Source organism: Zasmidium cellare (genome assembly GCF_010093935.1).
Source record: "Zasmidium cellare ATCC 36951 unplaced genomic scaffold M409scaffold_6, whole genome shotgun sequence".
NCBI classification, from domain to species: Eukaryota; Fungi; Ascomycota; class Dothideomycetes; order Mycosphaerellales; family Mycosphaerellaceae; genus Zasmidium; species Zasmidium cellare.
The window spans coordinates 997,427-1,014,334 of record NW_022986950.1 but is presented as its reverse complement, the minus strand read 5'-3'; the positions used below and the strand labels follow the sequence as shown (position 1 = coordinate 1,014,334).

General features: G+C 52.7%; 8 protein-coding genes across 8 annotated transcripts; 3 read left to right on the top strand and 5 right to left on the bottom strand.

Moving 5' to 3' along the window:
* Positions 1-102: 102 nt before the first annotated feature.
* On the bottom strand, positions 103-1,825 carry M409DRAFT_51365 (uncharacterized protein; the record flags this gene model as incomplete). Its single annotated transcript, XM_033811783.1, has 4 exons — positions 103-298; positions 353-1,356; positions 1,412-1,461; positions 1,498-1,825. 4 exons carry the CDS (start codon positions 1,823-1,825, stop codon positions 103-105), a joined length of 1,578 nt encoding a protein of 525 aa, XP_033672045.1.
* A 1,440-nt stretch (positions 1,826-3,265) lies between these two features.
* On the bottom strand, positions 3,266-4,844 carry M409DRAFT_51364 (uncharacterized protein; the record flags this gene model as incomplete). Its single annotated transcript, XM_033811782.1, has 3 exons — positions 3,266-3,744; positions 3,798-4,245; positions 4,311-4,844. 3 exons carry the CDS (start codon positions 4,842-4,844, stop codon positions 3,266-3,268), a joined length of 1,461 nt encoding a protein of 486 aa, XP_033672044.1.
* Positions 4,845-5,338: 494 nt separating this feature from the next.
* M409DRAFT_64090 (uncharacterized protein) lies at positions 5,339-6,650 on the top strand (the record flags this gene model as incomplete). Its single annotated transcript, XM_033815913.1, has 2 exons — positions 5,339-5,647; positions 5,697-6,650. 2 exons carry the CDS (start codon positions 5,339-5,341, stop codon positions 6,648-6,650), a joined length of 1,263 nt encoding a protein of 420 aa, XP_033672043.1.
* Positions 6,651-6,841: 191 nt separating this feature from the next.
* M409DRAFT_64089 (uncharacterized protein) lies at positions 6,842-9,108 on the bottom strand (the record flags this gene model as incomplete). Its single annotated transcript, XM_033815912.1, has 4 exons — positions 6,842-7,053; positions 7,126-7,391; positions 7,458-8,885; positions 8,951-9,108. The coding sequence occupies 4 exons, from the start codon at positions 9,106-9,108 to the stop codon at positions 6,842-6,844; spliced, it is 2,064 nt and encodes a 687-aa protein (XP_033672042.1).
* A 284-nt stretch (positions 9,109-9,392) lies between these two features.
* M409DRAFT_35856 (uncharacterized protein) lies at positions 9,393-11,994 on the bottom strand (the record flags this gene model as incomplete). Its single annotated transcript, XM_033810458.1, has 2 exons — positions 9,393-11,767; positions 11,829-11,994. The coding sequence occupies 2 exons, from the start codon at positions 11,992-11,994 to the stop codon at positions 9,393-9,395; spliced, it is 2,541 nt and encodes an 846-aa protein (XP_033672041.1).
* A 373-nt stretch (positions 11,995-12,367) lies between these two features.
* M409DRAFT_51361 (uncharacterized protein) lies at positions 12,368-12,783 on the top strand (the record flags this gene model as incomplete). The annotated part of the gene is made up of 2 exons (XM_033811781.1): positions 12,368-12,376; positions 12,427-12,783. The coding sequence occupies 2 exons, from the start codon at positions 12,368-12,370 to the stop codon at positions 12,781-12,783; spliced, it is 366 nt and encodes a 121-aa protein (XP_033672040.1).
* A 399-nt stretch (positions 12,784-13,182) lies between these two features.
* Positions 13,183-13,511, bottom strand: M409DRAFT_19121 (uncharacterized protein; the record flags this gene model as incomplete). Its single annotated transcript, XM_033804798.1, has 2 exons — positions 13,183-13,264; positions 13,321-13,511. 2 exons carry the CDS (start codon positions 13,509-13,511, stop codon positions 13,183-13,185), a joined length of 273 nt encoding a protein of 90 aa, XP_033672039.1.
* A 1,453-nt stretch (positions 13,512-14,964) lies between these two features.
* On the top strand, positions 14,965-16,546 carry M409DRAFT_19120 (uncharacterized protein; the record flags this gene model as incomplete). Its single annotated transcript, XM_033804797.1, has 3 exons — positions 14,965-15,177; positions 15,234-15,532; positions 15,583-16,546. The coding sequence occupies 3 exons, from the start codon at positions 14,965-14,967 to the stop codon at positions 16,544-16,546; spliced, it is 1,476 nt and encodes a 491-aa protein (XP_033672038.1).
* Positions 16,547-16,908: the final 362 nt, after the last annotated feature.

Here is a 16,908-nt window from a genome sequence, read left to right as displayed (position 1 = left end):
GGCCGAACGTCTCGCTCTCTCGGGATATCGGGTACGAATTGTCCATGAGACTCGCGTTCCAAAACATCAATGATCTATTTGTATTCTGATCTTTCAAAATGCCTATAGTACATATCTGAAGCCCTTGTTATCGATCTCGGTCATGTCGTGCATCCCGCGCTCGATAGCGGCTTTCTCTTCGTCATCGCTCAGCGCGCCTTGTGCTGCTGCCTCTCGGTCTCTCTTCTTGTTGGCCGACCACATGTAGAAGTATAGGAGGCAGACCATCGCCAATTTAACGGCGTAACCGACGAGCATACTGTTTCTCATAGTCAGTAAATTGCAAACAAGTTTATGCAGGACTGATACTCACGCAATGTAGGCAGAATGGTACCCTGGCGCCTCACTGCTCTTGAAGGTCTGTGGTCCAATAATGTTACCAACACAGTATCCGGTGAATAGGATGGCTCCAGTCAATTGCTTTTTGGTGTATCCGGCGACGTTCGAGCTGATCATTGTCAAACTCATCGAGAATCCAAGACCCTGGAAATAGCACAGCCAGATGGCGACCAGGCGACCCCACTTGTTGCTGGCTGGAAGGCCGACAAGCAGTCCTGAACCAATGATGCAGATACAGTTGGCCACGATCATGGCAATGCAGCGGATGTTGGGGAACTTGGAACAGATGATGCCTCCGCCGAGCAGAGACAAGAATTGGACAGCTCCGCCTGGAATCTGGAGGTATTGTGTGCCCAATGTGCCGAATCCGAAGGATTTGATGATGATGGAGGTAAAGCTCGTGAGTGCACTGTTCGGTACCTGTGCCCCGACCGCCATGATGAACAAGATCCACGTTTTGGGGTCAGTGACGGTCTGCATAGCCTGGTGTTTCGAGAAGTTGCTGTTCTTGACGCCTTGTCTGTTCTTCGCAACTCTTTCAACCGCGATGAAACGCTCTCGCTCGGTCAAGAACTTTGCTTTCGAGGGCATGTCGGGAAGGGTGATGAGTGCGTAGACGCCTCCAGCAAGACTGAGGGCTCCGAAGATGATAAAGACGTACATCCAGCGAGGCAAGCCAGAGTTGATGTGGCCAACGGCATATCCAATCAAGCCGCCAAACATGGTCGCGATACCGTTGGTGCAGTAGTACGATTCGAGTCGGACTGGTTGTTCGCGAACGGTGTACCACATGCTCATCACCAGGACGAAACCTGGATTGACTGCGGCTTCGACGAATCCAAGCAAGAATCGATTTGCTCCAATGCCGGCGAAGTTGACGCATGCTGGGGTTGTGATGAGGATGACGCCCCAAGCTAAGGTGGTACAGGCGAGGAATTTGCCAATTGGGAGCTTCTGCATGAGGTACGATGCTGGGAACTGGTCATTGTTAGCTTTCCCAAATAGTTAACTCTTGCAAATTTAATTTCAATACCTGTCCTGCCATGTAACCGAAGTAGAAGATACCTGATCGCGTGGTGTTAGCTGTGGCTCGTAGAGTATGGATCATAACCGACTTACTGCTCAGCCAAGAGTAGTCCTGTCCGTGCAGGTGGGTTCCTTCCTCCAAGCCATAGGCACTGGCATAGTTGATACCGTTCTTATCCAGGTATTGCAGCAGGTAAAGTAAGAATAAGCATGGTATGATGCGGAGGTCGATCTTCCTCAGGACCTTCTTCGCCTCGTCGGGATCAATATCCTCCCCAGCATGTTGCTTGTACACGTTGTAGGTTTCATCGGCGTCGGACGACGCAGGTGACGCTAATAGTTGAGGAGAGTCGGGCGAGACATTCCTGATGCTTGGATCCTTCTCGTCCAGGTTCTTTCCGAACGCTTCGGTGGTGGCCATGGCTTGGAGATCTAACGAAAGAGAAGATGAACGAAAGATCTATAAAGATGCACGAGATGAGGGGAAGTTGATAAGAAAGTTTTCGAGAAGGCGGATAGGACTCCGCCGCCAACCACGTGGGTTTTTGGCAGAATAACGCATGTCTACCATGAAACGGTGGACGTCGTTCGCCCGTCTCGGATCATCGCCTCCAAGAGTTTGATGCCAAGCCAGGCAAACCCACCTTTGGCGACGAGCAGAAGCCTGAGAGTGGTAAATAGCAAAGAGCAAACAAGCACCGCCAATCCGTCATTGGCTCTCCTGGTGCAGGCGCGGCTCCTCTTTGCAATGGCAAGCATATCTGAACCGTCTTAGCGGATGATGTGATCTGGCGTGCGACTTGCATCTTCCTTCAGGAACCGGCAATTGGTGCGCTTGTGCGTAAGACGACGTACATCTGGAGGATAGAAAATTCGAAGATTGGGTAACAAATAGCAGGGCCTTGCAGTAATCGAGACTTCCGAGACTGATCCGCCAGAGATGGAAGAACGCCGTCGACGTTGATGTTAATGCTGACGAAGTGTCGTTGACGTGGTTGAGCCGGGAGACTAGTCTGGTATGAAGTGTACTGCCAACGTACTCAGAGATGCAGCAAAGCACCGACTTCACCTGCTCTTGCTTCTCCTTTTCCTTTCATACCATCACACTTCTCACCGAACGACGCCGCCGACATTGAGGACAACAAAATTGAGACTTTCATCTGTTTCTAACGATGGCTTGGTTGGTCCTACCTTGATAGGGATGGCCTTCACCGGCAGCCTCAAGTTCACGGCATAAACTTAATGTTCTTTTCAATTGTTGGACTTTTATGCTCAACGACTAGTATTAGACTACGGTAAACCAGCTTCAAGAGCAAGTACTACGGCGTTGCTTACCGTCGTTGTCTGCAAAAGCCTGACGTCCCACAGCCAATATCTTCAGCCTCCCTGTAGCAACCCATTGTCTTGCAGAACCTCATTAGCCACCAGCAGCTGAGCCAAATATAAAGAGCAGGTGCTATAGATGTCAACTTCGCCTGGTTTTCTACGTGGGATGTTAGGGGAAAGCAGGATTGTGGTGATGGGTTGTGGCACAGGCAAGGCTATGGCGCGTTTGACTTCGTCGTTGGATGCTTTTCTTTTTTGCCTCTACGGGTTCGTCTTTTAGCGTGCTGTGTCTGGTACATATGTCCTGTGGGAGGCTCTGCGCCCTGATCTTTCGTCTTCACATCCCCATTCCTCATTGCTTCTCCATCAATTTCGTCTGTTTTCTGCGTTCTCGAGCTTCTGCACAAGACGCAAAGCGCCAATATGCATGGCCTGATCAAGCCATAGCTTGCAAAGAAGCCTGCGGGCCCCGGCCACTATCTACGGTCCCCTCAAAGAACGTAGAGGATTGAATAAACCCCAACAGCGTCCCAACCTACAGCCTCGCCTCCACCTCACCACCCTGCGCCGACGCCTGCTCCGCCACCTTCTTCGGCCTCACCGCCCCCTCAAAAGTCTCCATAAACCTGCACACATCACTAAAAGTATTGTAAAGGGGCGCAGGAGCAACCCTTATACACCCCGGTTTCCGCTTATCGCAAATAATCCCCGCCGCCTCCAGCGCCTTACTGACCTCCTCCATCAGCTCCTCCCTGAGGAGAACACTCAGCTGCGCACCACGCCGTAAGGGATCCTTGGGCGTGATGATCTCGAAAGGGTAGCTGCCGTCGAATGTCCGCTCGGCGATTTTGTTGAGCAGGTGCTCGGCGTAGGCTGTTAGGAGGAGGGATTTGGAGCGCAGGTCGGCCATGGTCGTTTGGTTGAAGACGGAGAGGGAGGCGGAGTGGCAGGTTAGGTCGATGACGGAGGGGTTGGAGAGTTGGAAGCCTTGGGCGCCGGGGGTTGGGCGGAATTCTGGGGAGGGGTTAGTGGTTGATTTTTTGTGTTGAAGTGGATGCGACACTTACTGTTGTCCATGAGGAATCGACTTGACTTGTCGTGGCCATACCAGCCCTTCAAAGCCTTGTTCTTCCTGGCATCGCCGTGCTTCTCGTGAACGAAAGCACCAGCGATAGATCCGGCTCCGGAGTTCATGTACTTGTACGTACACCAGCACGCGAAATCGACGTCCCAGTCGTGCAGCTTCAACTCGACGTTGCCGGCTGCATGTGCAAGATCCCATCCGATGATGAGGCCCTTCGCATGAGCATGCTTGGTGATGGTCGGAATGTCCAGGAGTTGACCACTGTAGTACTGGATTCCAGGCAACAGGATCAAAGCCAACTCACCGGCATGCTGATCGATCAACGAGAGAATCTTCTCAGTCGTAATGAGATAGCCATCATCAGGCTCAACCTTCAGCATAGCCTCCTCCGGGTCCAAACCATGCCACTCGATCTGCGACTCGATCGCATACTGCCAAAAATCATTAGCCCAGCCCAGACCCTTCGCCACCCACTCATAGCCTCTTCAAAACTCACATAATCACTAGGAAACGGCCTCCACTCCAACATAATCCTCTTCCTCCTCCCTTCAGGCCGATAAAAAGCCGCCATCATCAAATGCAAATTCACCGTCAACGTATTCATAACCACAATCTCCTCGGGACTCGCCTCGACGATCCCGGCCGTTTTCCTCGCACAGTCCGCCGCCATGTCCTGGTACGGCACGAGGGGCGAGTCCTCGAGCTGAGTGAAGTGTCCGCCCACGGTGATGGAGCCCCATGTTTGGAGGTACGCGCCGAGATACTCTGCTACGGCTTTGGGCTGCAGGCCCAGCGAGTTGCCGCAGAAGTAGATGCTGCTGTCGAATTGGGAGGTCGCGGGTGCTCTGGTGTCGGCTGTGTCGACGATGCTGGTGCGTTTGAGTTGGGCTTTGGTGGGGATTACGAATTGGTCGCGGAAGGAGGTTGTGTTGTTGTCGAGATGTTGGGCGAAGTCGAGGGACTCTGCGTTCTCCGGCCAGGCGACTTTCTCCCCGTTCCGAAGCTGGTTGATGGCTTGCTTGGGGTCCATTGTGATGTGATTTGGGATTTATGGTGGGAGTTTGGGTGAAGAAGGAGCTGTGGCGTGAGATCCTGCAATATATGTCAGGTCTTTCCGCTTTTCAAGTGGAAAAGGTTCAGTTCTACTTCATGCACTTCCGAACCTTCTTCAACGTGGCCGTCGGAACTTCAATAGTGGCGGATGCATGTTATTTGTAGGTACGAAGTGCTCATTGGTTGACGAAGAGCGAGTCAGGCCCCGACAAAGGTGATCCGTCGGAAGTGGCCCCTTTGTGGAGAACGTCAGCTTCCGTCGACGGAAGCCTCGGCAAAGCCCTTCCGACAGAACCCATGCTTAGGAGTCGCCATGCTCGTTAATCGACAATCCCAAAGAACAGTCGAGTGGATCCTGTAAGACTACGACATATAACCGCACAGAAGCCGGACAATGGCAAAAGTATCAATCCAACAAAGTTCGAACCCTCATCGTCGTTCCATCGCACACACATTCTCACGTCATTCACAATGAGCCCTCTCAAAATCAACTTGCTCCCTTCTCCTGCAGCGCTCCCCTCGTATGGAATCTCAGAAAATGGCTTCTTGCCAGCAGAGCAGCCGTTGACCAAATTACCGCACGCGTACTACCAGTCATGGGAGGAGCTGATAGAAGAGCTACCACAACTTCTCAAAGCCGGCCAATGGCGACAACGAGTGGACGAGCTGCCCGTCCTCGATACTTCGCATCTAGAGAGCGAACGAGAATGGCAAAGAGCGTATTCCATGCTTGCGGTCACGGCACAAGCATATATCTGGCAAGGTCCAGAGCCATCAGAGGTTGGTGAAACCACAGCCGTTGCCCAAGCCATTTGCTGACAGTCGATAGCGATTGCCCCCCTCAATCTCTGTATCGTTTCTCGCGACCGCAGACCATCTCGAAGTCCATCCCGTAGCGACATACGCAGCATTGAACCTTTGGAATTACCGGGCACTCCACGACCAGGCTGCCATCTGCCAACCGGACGATCTCGTGGCCCTGCACACACAGACCGGCACCGAGGACGAGTCCTGGTTCTTCATAATATCAAACGCCATGGAGGCAAGGGCCGGTCCCATAATCAAGCGGATGTTGCTTGCCATGGAGGCAGTGGAGCACGATGATGTCCCGACAATCATCGATGCCCTCGAGTACTTCACAGAGAGCATCGTCGACATCGGAAAGCTCCTCGAAAGAATGGACGAGCGGTGCCGGCCTCAATTTTTCTACCATCACATTCGACCAAATCTCGCTGGTAGTATGAACATGGAAGCTGCCGGTCTGCCAAACGGAGTGTTTTACGACGAAGGCAATGGAAAGGGATCCTGGCGTAAATACCGTGGAGGCAGCAATGGTCAGAGCTCATTACTTCAATGCTTCGACGCAGTTCTTGGTGTCAAGCACGAGCGATGCAATGGCTTCCACGCAGAGATGCGAAGGTATATGCCAGGCCCACATGCAAGATTCTTGGACGATATCGAGGCGATTGCGAACATCCGCAGCTACGTCGACAGCCACCAAGACAACGCTCCACTCTTAAAAGCGTACAACGACGCGGTCGCCAGCCTGAGCGGGTTCCGAGACAAGCACATCCAGCTTGTGACGAGGTATATCATCTTGCCCAGCCGGATGGGAAAGCGAGAGGAGGATTCCGGCCGCAAAAACCTGGCTACTTCCTCAACCCAGAAGGCTTCCGATGCACCCCAAGAGCTTGTTGGCACTGGCGGCACAACGTTGATACCATTTCTCAGAACTTCGAGAGACGAGACCAGCGAAGCAGCTGTTGCGAGGGGAACAGCGTGAGAAGACGGACATTGAGCGAAGAAGCAGACATTTTAAAGCCATTTGCCGCCGTTGCGATTGGAGCTGAGTGATGAATCATGAGATTAAGGCTCAAGTCTCAACACAGTCCGAGAAGGGAGACAGACTCGTGCATGCCGGCAAACAGCACGTGCATGTCGAGTACCAGCTAGATTTAGATGAACGACATGTAATCAACTTCCCTGCCCAGAATATGGCCCAAAGGAGCGGGTGCTCTGATCATACAGCGGGAAGAGGGGAATATCGGCCAATGCCCCATCAAGTGTCTGGCGACCTGGCTGAAGGAAGTCTTGAAGGCCTTGGTCGTTCTCATTGGTCCAAGGTAGAGCGAAGAAGTCGGCATCATAAAATGTCCAGTCTGATGGCGCATCTGATAATATAGTGTCTTGCTCGGGTGCCGTGTTGGTGCCAGAAGGTAGAGTCTCCAGTTCTGTAGTGCTCATCTCGATCTGATCACCCTCGGACTCGAGAGGCAAAAGACCAAAGAGCTGTGACGAGGCTTGTTTCCGCTGAGATCTCTGATGAAGCTCCCGCTTCCTCACATGCTCAGTTGCAGTCTTGAGTAGTGATTGCACGATTACTGAGTACTGTCGTGCATGCGGATCAACTTTGCTGAAGTAGTCCAAGCATTGGATTGAGCTGCGACAAGTGCCTTCAAAGGACAATCCAGTCCGGCCAAGTGTACCTACGGCAAGCACGAGAGATGTCGTGAACAGCCAGGATCTGGAACGAAAATTAGCTTGCGCCAGAGCGGATCTCGAGCAGAATCGCTGATTTGGGTACACTCACACAACGAGTGGCATCCTCAGCGGCATCTTGCCAGACGCAATAACGCTCTGTAGGGTATCGACAAAGGCAACAGAAGCGTCGAGAGCTGCATCTGCGAACTTGCGCTTCTCTAGATTCTCCGCCCTTGTACTGGGTCCTCTCATCGAAGCTCCAAGGTATTCGTAAAGCTCATAAATCAAGAACGGTCTTGTCAGGAGCATGATCCCATAGTAGTATGTGCATAGTGTTTGGCAGGCTCCAATCACGTTTTCCCTCGAGGCGTTCGCTTGACCAGACTTTTTCACAATGTCAGTGAAAGGGCGGATCCAGTTTGACGCCCACCCCTTGAGCTGGTGTGAGACGAAGTTTGCGATCCGAATTGATATCCGCTTTCGTGAGTAGACTTCGACCACGATTCTCTCGATGATCATGAACATCTGGACACTGGCGTCTAGTATGTTCGGCGGTGAGCGACTGCTCGCGTCTGGCAGCCTGTACTTCACGGTGCAGTCAACATCAGATGTTGAAGGCGGCCGGCCGAGCATATTGCTGATGAGCATATCAACCACCCTCAAGCTCTTCCATATTCGATCTCTCATGGTATGCATTGCAGGTCCCGTAGAAGCGTTGACTTCTGTGCGATGCAGGCCGATCGCGTATGATGTGCGAGCAGCCAGTGAGAAGTACAGATAGGCGCCGTTCGGTTGGAAAGCTCGTAGCATGTACAAGGACATCAATGTGAACCCCTGGACGGCAGCTACATTCATGATTCCGCAGAGATTCGCGAGAAGGGCATCTCTTGCGCGGGCAAAGTAAGACTCTGCTCTGGGCTCATCCGTTTCTTGCAGCCCAATTGCAGAGACAAGTTGATAGACTGCAAATTGGGTGTCTGCCGTATGCGGATCAATGTCACTTGCCCAGCTCGCCATGTCTTTGACCAGCTGTGTTCTGTCGAACAGATCTACGAGTCCACTAGTAGCCACGAAATACTCATTCGAAATTGTTGCAACTTCTCCTGGAACAACGACGGATACTCCGTGATGTGCTCGTCCGCTACTTGGCGGTTGTGCAGCCTCGATGATCGAGTCTCGAGAGGCTTGCAGTGGCAGCTCATCGGAGTCGATCTCGGATGCAAGGAGATGTCTAACAGTCTGCAGGAACGACAGAGGCGCACAGTCCCCAATGAAGATGACTTTGCCTTGCGCGTCGCGAAGAAGGCGAGCTTCCAAAGGCACATCAGTGTCTTCGTGATGATCCTCGCGGCTCACAGTAGGCGACAGCGAGGCACCTATCTGGCCGACCTCTTCATCGCCTTGCAGACGCTGTCTAAGTGAAGTCGGATCGCTTCGTTGCCTTTGACGTCCTGTCGGCGGATCCAGTCCGCCTGCGGAACTTGTCAAGGCATTCGCTGGAGTATTCGCAGTCGACTGCGTCTGGCGAGGCTTAGGCCTGCCATCCCTTTCATCAGCATGTGATCCGGTAATCGTCACTGCCGGATGATTTGTTCCACGTACCCCGAGAACGTGCATGTGTCCGCTCGGTTCTTCCTCTGACAATACGAACAGGGATGTGTTCCATCGCACTTGACCTTGCGGGCTTTGCACAGGTCACATGCGGCAGATACGCGGTCGATTCGTCGTCGTTTCTCGGCCGGGGCTGTACCGTCGGTCATCGTGATAACAAGACAATAGGCTGACGGGTGAGACGTCGGAGGTGAAGATGAAGGAAAAGACTGTCGGATGCGGAGAAAGGAACGATCTTGGCGCGCATCATCCGACAACGGAGCTCGATCCGAACGTCTGACAAGGAAACTGGAATGTAGGAAAACGCCCTGGAGGCGGCCTCGTCGAATCTCTTTCGTACACTTCGTGTGCTACCAGTGCTCGTCACAGTCTGGTATCCTATGATCGCACCCAGTCTGAACTGCAAACCACACGTAAATAATAGACCAACACCTCAATCCAGTAAGGCCTGCGCAGCCTTCTTCTTCCTCTCCTTGAGGCGATCTTCCTTCCTGAAGAATGCATCTCTCGGCTTCGCCAATGCCTTGTTCGCATTACTGCCTCTGGCATACTCCATGTACGCCATGTCTTCACCACCAGCCAGCGAAGACAAGGTGCCAGCTTGTCGACGCACGCCGCCTTTCTTCTTTTGTCTGGCAACGTTCCGGTCACTAAACAGATCGTCTTTGATGTCTTCGACATCGCCAGCTGTTTCAGATTGCAGCAGTACGTCCTGCAGGAGATCCATGCGGTCTTGCTGAGTGTTGTACGCCAAGTTCTTCATGTTCTCCATGCCTTTCAAGTGCGTGATGACTTTGAAGGCATACCCTTGATCGACAAGAAACGCTTGTCGCTTTGATGAGTAGTACATCTCATTTGTGTCTTTGCTCACGAGGCTGTAGAAGAAGGCGTTAAAACCTTCATCGTTTCGGCGCTTTGCCCTGAGAATGCGACCAAGCCGCTGTGCTTCTTGACGTCGCGAGCCGTAGTGTGATGAGATTTGAATCAGACAGGTAGCTTCTGGCAGGTCGAGTGAAGTATCTCCAATCTTCGAAAGAAAGATGGTGGAGACCGCGTCATTCTGCTGGAAGTTCTGTAATACTATTTCCCGCTCCCGCTGACTCGTGTCTCCGTAGATGAATGGCTTCGTCATACCTCTGGCGTATTTCTCAAGTGCGTACACGTTGTCTGAGAAGACGATCACCTTGTCGCCTCGCTTTTCGTGATAGTCGATCAAGAATTGGCATGCCTGGTACTTGCGCGGGTTCATAGTCGACAACAAACTACGCTTGTTCGTTGTCTTGGCTTGGAGGTACTCGCTGTAGAACTCGGTCGTCATGGGACACCAAACCTCTGCACACTGCACACGAGCAATGTGGCCCTCCTCGCTTAGTTGCAGCCAGTTGGCTTCGTAGAGCTTGGGACCGATGAGAAAGTTCAGATCCTTGATCTTGTCGTCTTCTCGAAGAAGGGTGGCGGTCAAGCCCAGCTTGGAATGAGTCTTGATGCGGTTCGTCACCCGTCTGAACATCTCAGCAGGTACGACGTGGACTTCATCCAGCACCATGAGACCCCATTCTCGAGAGGTGATAAAGTCCATGACTTGCTTGCTGTCGTGCGCACGGCGGGTATTTTGCGTGACCATGCTGTATGTACAGATGATCACACCGGCCTTCTGATTGAGCTTCTCCTTCTCGCCAGAGGTGAAGATGGCAATGTCCTCGGGATTGATGTTCGACCACTTCTTGAACTCTTCTTTCCATTGCACAGCACTCATGGCACTAGTGCACAGGACAATGGCACTCTTCTTGACGGTGCAAGCTGCCGTGATGCCGACAAGAGTCTTGCCTGCACCGCACGGCAGGACAATGATTCCACTTCGGGCACGACCGTTACCAAACATCTTGCTAAGTGCATGTTCCTGGTAGTATCGAATCTGTACGTTCGGCCGCAGGTCAATGTCGAGGGTCGCATTGGCGTCGTCTGCCCGGAAGTCATATTCCTCTGTAAGCGGCAGACCCAGCTTGGTACTGCAATGCTCTTGAATGAGTTGGATGTTCTCGCCATCGATCTCGAAGGAGTGCACTTGATCGACCTCATCATCGTCTTCTTCCTCTCGAAGGAAGTCTGTCATATCTTTCTCGGCTTCCTTGCCACCATATTCATCGTCCGACTCGTCATCATCTCCTTCTCGTTTCTGCGCTTGTTGAGCTTGAGCAACAGCTTCTCTCACTCCCGCGGCATCCTTGGTCCCTGGAATGATTAACCCTCCTTTCTGGGCAGCCTTTTCGGTCCGTAGCTCTTCTGAATCCTGCACTCGACATGAGCTTATCACCGGATCCCTGAGTAGTCTTTGTAGCACCGCAGTATCTTGACTCTCGATGAAATATCGGTTGTGTTTCAACACCAATCTTATCTTTCCGAAGGACTGTGACACCTCGCGGACGAAGTCGATGATATTTTGCGGCACTTTTGTTTTCGAGAAGAGCTCGAGGTCGCGAATGATGTCCTGCTCTGTGAGGCCGACAGATATAGCGGCGAATAGACTGTTCGGGCTGATCGTATACTCGTGCATGTTAGTAGTTCGGCTCTGCGGCTCACCAATGTTGATCAAGAAGTTCTGCGCTTGCTTGAAGCCCTGTGCGAACGTCTCGAGTACAACTTTGCCATTGTGAGGGGATATCCATAAAGGTCTGAGATGGTGGTCTGGCTTCAGCGGCTCGCTGAAGAAGTCACGCTTGGGTTTGAATAGATGGCTTGCCGCATCGCCGTACGATTTGGCGTTTTGTGGTTTCTGATATGTCGAGGGCTGGTATTTCTTGACTACACCTACATTGCACACCATCAGCGCCTGGCTTTCAAGCAGACAGTACAGGGCGACGCCACTCACTGTCATACTTTGTCGGCGCCTCCCTCTCGCTCAGCATTTCGGACGACTCGTCTCCCTCTGAGTAGTCATCGTCGCTGACCATGCTCTTGGGTGTGCTCACGCCTGAAGCCACTCTCTTAGACGGGCGGCCACCCGCTGGCCCTGTGCCCTTGCGCTTCGGCGGCATCTTGGTCGAGTCGTACGTCCTTGACAGCCTCGAGTGATGGTATTGGATGGTCTCGACACCACTACCCAGCCTCGATGACCGTAGGCGTGCGAGTGTTGAAGTTGTTTTGTGGCGGCGAAGTTGGTGACTGATGTGGTCGCACAGCCGCTCGGGATATGCCGAAACTCAAATGCGGAGCACATGCGCTCTCTTCCGAAGATTGGATCCACCTCGCTCTTCTCGCCGCACATGTTTCCTACAACTTGATGACAATCACGGCCAGAACGATCTTGACAACTTTCACCCTTTTAACTCAAGCTCTCCGGGCCATTGGACTTCAATTTATCCCGCTCTCAGCGTCCAGCGTTCAGCGATTCACTCCAACCTCCACAAAATGAATACGGTAAGTCAAGAAACAACAAACCATCGACCACAGCTGCTCATTGGAACCAGATTCGATCAGTAGGCTACGGCTGGGGCGTCCTCATTATCGCAGGCGGCGGATCATACTACTTTGCGAAACGAAGCATCAATGCCGACCGAGAACAGCGAGCACTTGACGAGGAACGCCGAAGACAGCAACGCGAGCGACTACGAGTACAGGAAGCTGTATCACGAGACATGAGAATGGGACAATCGGGCGGAAGAGATCCAGACGCCAGCCGGCCGCCGGTATCAGATCGTCCTTCGCCAAGTCGAGAGGCTGCTGAGGACCCCGCACCAGTAACACATGCGGAGGGGAATGAATCACGAGGGAAGTACGAAGCAGCGGAGCCGTTCAGATCAAGAAAAGGGGATAGATTCAGTTGATGATATGTGTATGAGGAGGACAAGCAGCTTGGGCATAGGTGCAGGTGGATGAGGAGATGGATGGGCAGGTGTAAGATAAAAGACTGAAAGAGGAGACGAAGGAAACAGGCGGACGGCAAGGACTGAACTCATTCGTACATTGAATGGATACAAGAGCCCAGGTCCTATGATTACAACATAGGAAAGCCGCAGGGTATCAGGACCGAGCCGGATCAAACCAACCATCAATGGGCATCTTGCTTTGTCCCGTTCATTCGCCATCGCCCACCGCTATGCCATACAAGACCAGACCCACAAGCGTCGAACCAATACCACATGTCAACGCCAAACCAACGCCTCGCCGTAGGGATATCTCAAAACACAAAGTACATCTCTTCTCTGACCACCCTCAAACCATCCTTATCTCCTCAGTCGCAAGTATGCGCCGGCGTAGTCGTCCAAGGAAGAGCTAGGAAGACAGTCACGGAAGCTGAGTTGGCGCCTGAACATTCAAGTCAGCATGAGCGTGAGAGAACTGTTACATTTCGAAAGGCAGACCATGTCGTCGAACGGCTGTCTTTGCCAGCGGCTTGACTGATAGCATACGCGCCAGCGAAAGGTGCGCTGACGACTGCACACCAGTATGCGACCGCTGTGGCAGCTCCTAACCGGTCTTGATTCACGGCTCTGGCGGTAGTGGAGTAGGAGCGCAGTGCTTGCAGGACTCTTGGTACTGATCTGATCGGCATTTTGATCGGTGTGGACTGTAGGACAGGTTTTTGATCGTTGGAATGGTTTCAAGGTGTTTTGATGGTCTTTCTGGCTTGTTCCAAGGCGTTTGTACAGCACAAGGAGTAGTACGGATGGCGAAACGGCTTATAGGCAGTCACGCATATGCTCCTCTGTTAGAGTCCGACCAATCAGCGAGCTTATAATGATAATCACAAACTCAGGGTCTTTTAAGCTTCTGTGGCTGACGCGTGGGATGTAAACCTTCCTCCTCTCTGCTTCAGGCGGCTCTTGTTGCGAAACAATGCTCCGACGACAGACTCACAACAAGTATGCCTTTTTCTTTCTCAAATACCTGCAGTTCCTCAATTATTCCCTCAATCTCGAAGACTCCACGGCCGCACACGACTCAATGCACCGACACTGCGCCGCAGTCTCCCCGCAGACGTGAGGGAAGAGATGACGATATGGTGCAACCACAGCACCACAGCTGTATCAATCGCCAACCTCTGATTTGAGCCCACTCTGAACCGAAGGGGCTTTGCATGGTCAGCCGGATTTTGAGACGCCGCAGTACTTCGATACTTCAATCCTTTTCGAAGTGGCGCAGCGCTGCCAGGCCACACATTCCAGCGAGCCAGCCGCGCTGCTCACCTCCCGCGTGGGATGGCGAGATGATGTGCTAGAACGTGATCACGAACGTGATGGCTTGCTGGATTTTGACGACAGTCGGCTTTTGTGTCAGTGAGAATTTCCCGTCAAAGTCCTGGGCGAGATACTTGCATCGCTATAGCGAGACTTGTGTCCCGGCCTGGTCAGCAGAATTGTAGGACAGCTCATTGGCTATCCCAGGACTCTGATGCTAAAGACGACCTCGCTATTCCGATCTATCGCTTGAATGCCTCGCAGTTAGGACTCAGACCAAAGGAAGCCTTGCCCAAGACGTATTCAATATGGCCTCACGAATCCCTTCGACACAGCTTCGAAAGTGCCCGCTCAACGCGCTGCGGTGCTCAAATTCGAACTCAGTCGAGTTCAGGGGCGTTCTAACCTCCACGACGTAACACAAGTATACCTTTACAAACTATGTCGTTTCTTCTTTGCCTGCTTCTTGCTTTCCCCAGTATTATCGGCATCGTCGAGTGCTTCGGCACGAAGCTACATTCCACAGATCAGCCATTACCCGCCGTCGCGCCACAGGAATGCAGGATATGCACGCTCTTCAGCTTTTATCGATATGAGCGCGACGCGACGGTTGGACGTGGCTTTGATCGATTTGTTACTCCTCGCATGATGAGTGCAACCTCTCCTCATGCTCTGCCAGCCTCCCATGTGGAGGGTAATCCTTCTCACCCCTGGACTCTGCGTTCTATCCTTCAGCATGTCCAACATCAGCACCGAAGAGCTAGAACAACAAGACGGAGACGTTGCAATATCTGGTCCACATCGAGCTGAAGATTGTCCACGTCGAAAATGCGCTATCAGAATCTGTCGGAGAAGAAGCGGTCGTCGGTGGTATCGAGATCGAAGTCGTTGTCGACAACATCGGGATGTGTGATGATCATCATCTGCCAGCACATCCTCCTATGGAGCGCTCTGTACGTTGCAGCAAGCGCAATATACGCCCTTGCGGTGGAGGCAGTGGTCACAAACAACATCCCGTCGATAGTCATGTTTCTAGTGGGAGTAAGCTAACAAGACTCTGAAGCACGCCAATTTCGCATGCTGACATTACCTCGCAGAGCTGCCTTTCCCTATTCTATCTGGTCCTTCAAAATGTCACAACACATCTTCGAAAGCGCGCTCGGGATCGATGGCAGAGCGAAAGAGTCGATACTTACCAATCTCTTGCCACATTCGTGCTGAGGCGATTCCTGGTCCTCGCTTGGGTCGTCACCAGTGTTCTAGCAATCGTCCTCACGGCATCAAGAGGAGTACTATGGCCTTGTCAACCCGAAAGTGATAGTAGGACCATGCCACTAGACGTGGGAACGACCTGCGTCGTGAACCGTGTCGAGATGCTGGCATGCATAATAACCGCGTGAGTTAAATCTACACGTTCATCGACGAAGTACGCCTAACATGCCACAGCCTCGCCAGCGCCTCCCTCTTCATTCTCTCACACATGGTCCACGAGCCCTCCCGCTGCCACCTCTTCGGCTACATCACAGAGCAAGACCTCCTCCCACTCTTCCTCCCCTACCGAGCCTCCCACGACCGTCCACCCCTCTTCTCCGACATGTCGTTCAAATGCCGCTCTTCCTCCTCCCTTTCCACCCAAACGGCCATCGGACCCTGCAGCTACTCGACAACCCACCTCCTGGCCTGCTCAGAACCAAAACAACCTCTCGGCCTAGGGATCTACACAGGCCACCGCTCTGCGCCCTCCCTCCTCCGTCCTCGCCCCTCGCTAGCTTCCATCCGCTCCCACGTAAGCGTCCACCTCCCACCACCTCCAACGGAGCCCCTCCCGCCCCTCCCAGCGTACTTCCCAGAGAAATACCACCAACCAACAACCACCATCCACACAGCAATCTACCCACCCCGCAAACTCTACGGCCTGCACCCAAACTCCAGCCTCAACGTCGTCAGAATCATCACCCCGCCCTCCCCAGCGCTCTCCAAAGATAACCTCACGGCCCTGAACAGAAGCAACGAGTCCCAGAACTCCCTAAGCAGCGTATACAGCCGGAGTATCAGCGGGGATAGACCCTCGCCCCCGCCTCGCAAGCTCAGCGAGAGCGACAGGACGATGAGTTCGAGCAGCACCGGCACGGTCAAGCGCAGTCCGCTCGGAGCGATGAGGTTAGCCGAAGACCCCGAGAATGTCGTGATGGCGCGGTCGAGGATGTCCAGTTCGAGTTCCGAGTCGGAGATCGACGATGTCGCGGCTCTGCAGGCGCGGGTGCAGAGGGTGGATAGTAGGGAAGGGCTGGTCAAGACGTCGGAGCTGGAGGGTTATGTGGACCGGCAGATTAGATTCAGTCTGAAGCCGTTGAATGTTCGGCAGTGTTATGAATCAACTCAATCAGATCAATCTAAGGCACTAATCTGATTGAATTGCTCGCTGATTCGCCCACATTGCAACTAGTTGCAAATGATTGATCGAATGTGATTGCTTGGCATTGAGGGATGTAGCCGTTATACCACGCTAAAACACGTAAACAAACACGTAAATAAGCACGTGTGCACGGCCGCCGTTAGGGGTTCAGGGGCCTAACGGCTGCCTAAATAGGCAGTAACGGCTGTCTCGATCAATTTCAATCAATATTAGTTGAGTATTGAGTAATTCCAGCTATTAGTTGATCAACGTCAATCAATTTACAGGCCGGATCGAGTGGAGTTAATGAATCAATTCAATTCGATATTGATTGTGATTGAGTTGACCGAGATCACTGATGTTCGGAAGACGAGGGA